The sequence below is a fragment of the Acanthisitta chloris genome, unplaced genomic scaffold (genome assembly GCF_000695815.1).
Source record: "Acanthisitta chloris isolate BGI_N310 unplaced genomic scaffold, ASM69581v1 scaffold5422, whole genome shotgun sequence".
NCBI lineage: Eukaryota > Metazoa > Chordata > Aves > Passeriformes > Acanthisittidae > Acanthisitta > Acanthisitta chloris.
The window spans coordinates 1-4,253 of record NW_008660907.1 but is presented as its reverse complement, the minus strand read 5'-3'; the positions used below and the strand labels follow the sequence as shown (position 1 = coordinate 4,253).

The window sequence follows — 4,253 nt, the reverse complement described above, 5'->3', positions numbered from 1 at the left end:
GTAGCTGTAGCAATAGATGTTGAATATCAAAATAAATACCATCATTTTGAAATTTAGGGGGCGGTGGGTGAGAATCCAACCACAGTCAAACTCTTGTAGGTCACCAGAAAGTTTGTTTTTTGGGTTGTTTAAAATTACATTTTTCCAACAGACACCCAATTCAATAAATGCTTCTTTTCACACAGAAAATAACTCAGCACAGCCTCTCCTATGAAAATATTTTTCTCCTGGCACAACCAGGTTTCATGACTAACCTCAGATGGTCTGACTACTTTGAGAACAATCACCCACTTTATTGATGAGACAAACAGGAAAAGACATTCATTCTCTTTAACAAGCAGCTGTCTATAGCTTTCATAACACAGAAGACAAAATAAAAAGCAGGATCATTTTGCACTACTTCCTTTCTTTAATTTATTGTCAATCTAAATAATTAATACAAATATGAAGTTACTTCATTCTATGAAGATCAAGACACCTTACAGTATAAAATTCCCTGAGACACAATATGCAACTTGAAGGATCACATAATTCTCTGTTTCATTTACATCATAATCAAAAAGCAATGTTATTTCTTTTTCTTACAAAAACCAGAAGATAGTAATCTCCCTTTCCTTCCCTCCACCCCAATATTTTAAGGCATGGAATAAATCACTTTTTTTAAAACGTATTCAAAAATACATTTCTACTTAAAATAGAAAAAAACCTTTGCTTTAATTTTTACAGCTGGATTGTATACATCATCTGCAACATCTTGTGGAGCCTGGCACCCGATCTACGGTCTGATTTGCCCAGGCAAACTTTCTGTTTATCACTGAACTAGAGCTCTACAAAGCGAATTGCAGAAGCCAATCCTTAGCCTGTAACATAACACTATTAGCCAGTGGAATGGATGAGCCAAAAACCAAAGGAGGTTTATAGACATGCTGCAATACTGACTTCAGCAGCTGTAGGTCTGGGCTGAGTTCCCTCCCAAATCTAAAGGGGAAAGTACACAACACTCATGTAAGAATGATGAAAGTAGAAAAGGCTTCTCTCCTCCCAGTGCAAGGGTTTTGCAATAATTATTACAAAACTGCATTTTTCGTTGTACAATTCCTGAAAATTCTCAATGTGTAACTTATCAACAGTGTGCAATTGTGATCACCTTATTCAAACATGATGCTTTAAATTGCTGCATAGCTCTTTTCTGAATTTTACAAAGCTCTAGCTCATCAAAGATCTCAACTGCTTTTCTTAGAGAGGGTGAGAGAAAAAAATAACATTTGTAATCTCTGGAAATTCCCATGTTCCTGTAGCCTGATCTTCTGCCTGTGGCATTACTAATGATTACACAGAAGAACTGTGTGCCCAGAAACTTTAAGAAAACACTAAAAAAATCAGGAGGATTAGAAGAAATGCACTAATTTCAGTTCAGGCTGATAAAAAGTAGTGCAATCTTAAATTTAGTTCACCACTTTCAAGATCAGGTTTTCATATACATTTATATGAACTGTGGTAAAAACTGAACAGAAAAAAAGGAAATTATAAATTCAAAGGGAGAGATTCTATGATCCTGACACTTAGCTATTACTGTTAATGCTGTACTTAAATTACATTTTTGAAATACCAAAACCAACGTTATGGGAGTAGTAACCACCGGTACAGAAACAATGAGCATGCCATGAAGCACAGGCATTTACTTTGAACAATCACATTATACCTGCTGAAGTGAAAGTGTGGCATTAGGGACCATCCCTACTATACCACTCATTCCATAGATTGTCTTTACTCCTTTCCCAATAAATACTCCACAACAGCTCTGGCATTAACAACAGAAAGGTTCATGAAGTACTTTTAGCCATCCTTCCATGCACAAAAGCAGAAGGGAATAAACACAGGAGCCTGCAAGATCTGGTCTGGTAAATCTGCGTCAATCACTAATGAACTTCCATCATTATTTTTTCCCAAAATCCTTGGTTCCACCCTTACCTAATCATGGGGGAACATATAATTTAAAATAAATTACAGCAGGCTGCCAGCTCATAAATCTTAAAAGCACCTACCCAACATCCCATACTGCTCAAGCCAAATCTAATCCTTTTCTAACCTAAATACGACTCTCAAATGCCAGTGATGTTCTGATACCCATATCTTATTTGCAACTGACTTTCTTCTCTGCCTGCCTTCTCTGTGCCCATGATTTTAGTCAGAATGAAGTCTTCAAGTAAGTCCGTGGATTACTCAGCTCCTTATATAGGAGCTTGAATTAATACCTTAATCATTTGGGAAGGACTTTTGTGGGTTATCATTTCTTTTTGCCACCAAACCTTATGGTGGCAAAGGACATGGAGGGCTCAGCTTCCCAAGGATGTATAACTGTAACTGAAGTTCCTTTCTGAATTTCACTGAGCAAGATTACATGTAACCAAAAAAGCAACCACACACTGGCTACTGGGAAGATTCCAGCAAAATGTAGGAATCTAAAAAATAAAAAACTACTGCAAATGTTCCTGGTAGGCACTGAGAGAATAAAGTTCTATCTTAACCTATTTATTGATTAAAAAAACTGAGCCAGCAGAAGCCCTCAAAACCAAATGGAAACAAAAAGTCAATCCTTCCCTTTTAATACTCTTTCCTCACACAATCTGTATTTTACCAACAGTCTAGGTCTTATTCTCTACAGTAATTTTCTTTTTTAAAAGAAGTGATTTGGAAGTTTTGGGGTTTCTTTTGGCAATTATTATTTTACAACAGCAAAGCAACATTTGGAGTAGTCTGTCACCCAGGAGAATTTTTAAAAACATGTGCCATAAACCCAAACAGTTGCTACACAACAGCACTGTCTATAGACACTAGAGAAAGAAGTTAACCTTTCTGTACATATATTGGATACAGTAATAAAAACCCTGTCCTTCTGAGCCTTTCCCTGCATTTTCCTAACTGACAGTAATTTTGCAGAGAAAAACATACAGATTCCTGTAAATGTTTTCTAATTCCTGAATGAAGAAAATATTCCAACTTTTTTTCCTTCAGTCTGTCTTCTCCTGTACTTAAAGCTCTACTCCACTTTCATATAGGATAAATGTGCCTACAGTTTCAGTAGACAGTGGAAGAAATACTCTTCATCACCTGAGCTGTTTGTGCACTCAGATTCGGTCCCCTCCACACGCTTTTTTTTTTCTAAATGGAACAATTATTTGGTTCGAAGCATTATTAGCTGGCTGCTGCAATCTCAAACATTGCTAAAAAGTGCTACTGTATCATTACATTCTCACGTTCAACATTTGCAGCTCAGAATTTGTCTGCGAATAGCTTTCACACGCGTAGAGATCAGTTTAAAATATTCACTTTTGTCCCAGCAGCACAGAGAGCCAGAACTGATCATGTACCCCCTGTCAGCAGAGGAAAGTCTCCTGGTCCAGGAAGTTGTCATAGCCGACAAAATTGGTTTCAGCTGTACGGCTGAAGAACTTGGCATGGGGTATTTATGTTGAGCTGTGCAGAACTGTAAAGATTTCAGATATGTCTGACTTTTGGAAATTTAACTTTGCTCTTTGAGAATCACCTGGCATGATGCTTCTCTGTACTTTCATGATTTTCCCTTTTATTAAAGTCTTCATTTTGTAGACTTCACAGCTTGTTTTCCTGTACCGCGTGTTTCTCTCACTGATGACAGCCTTCTACATATCACCCTGGCTAATGGTCCCGGCAAGACCCATGATTCCCCTACACCTTAACCCAGTCCACTGCTGGCCCAGGCTGGCCAGGCAAGCCTCACCCAGCAGGAACATCAGCTTTCAAACCAGCTGGCCAGATTTCGTACAGTCTTGATTTGATTCCCAGCTGCCCTAACAGCCTCGCAGACCTTGCAGAAATGCTCATCCCAGAACGAGGTGACGTGGACTTCATACTTCTTCCTCCAGGCAAAGTACCGCCTGTAGCTGGGCTTGTTTTTATCGAGAAATTTCAGGTAGGTGGCCAGCAGCCGGGGGCTGGGGAAGTCGTCCACGTGGATGAAGGAGTCGGGAGGGATGAAGCGCTCGTAGTTAGCCCTGCGCGGTCCGAGGACGACGGGCACGGCGCTGGCGGAGAAGGCGTTTCTCCAGAGCTTCTCGGTGATGTAGTCGGTGTGCTGGGAGTTCTCGAAGGCCAGGTAGAACTTGTAGGCTGAGACGGTCTCCACCACGCCGCCCTCGGCCAGCGCCAGCCCCCGCGCCCCGTACACGTCGATGGCCAGGTGCTCCTTCAGCTGGCGGTAGTAGCGCACCCGG

At 40.3% G+C, this 4,253-nt stretch overlaps 1 protein-coding gene across 1 annotated transcript; it reads right to left on the bottom strand.

Annotated features, from left to right (window-relative positions):
- Positions 1-3,772: 3,772 nt before the first annotated feature.
- On the bottom strand, positions 3,773-4,249 carry LOC103797771 (alpha-(1,3)-fucosyltransferase 4-like; the record flags this gene model as incomplete). The annotated part of the gene is made up of 1 exon (XM_009070001.1): positions 3,773-4,249. A coding segment is annotated over one exon (477 nt), but the record flags the coding sequence as incomplete, so codon positions are not given.
- Positions 4,250-4,253: the final 4 nt, after the last annotated feature.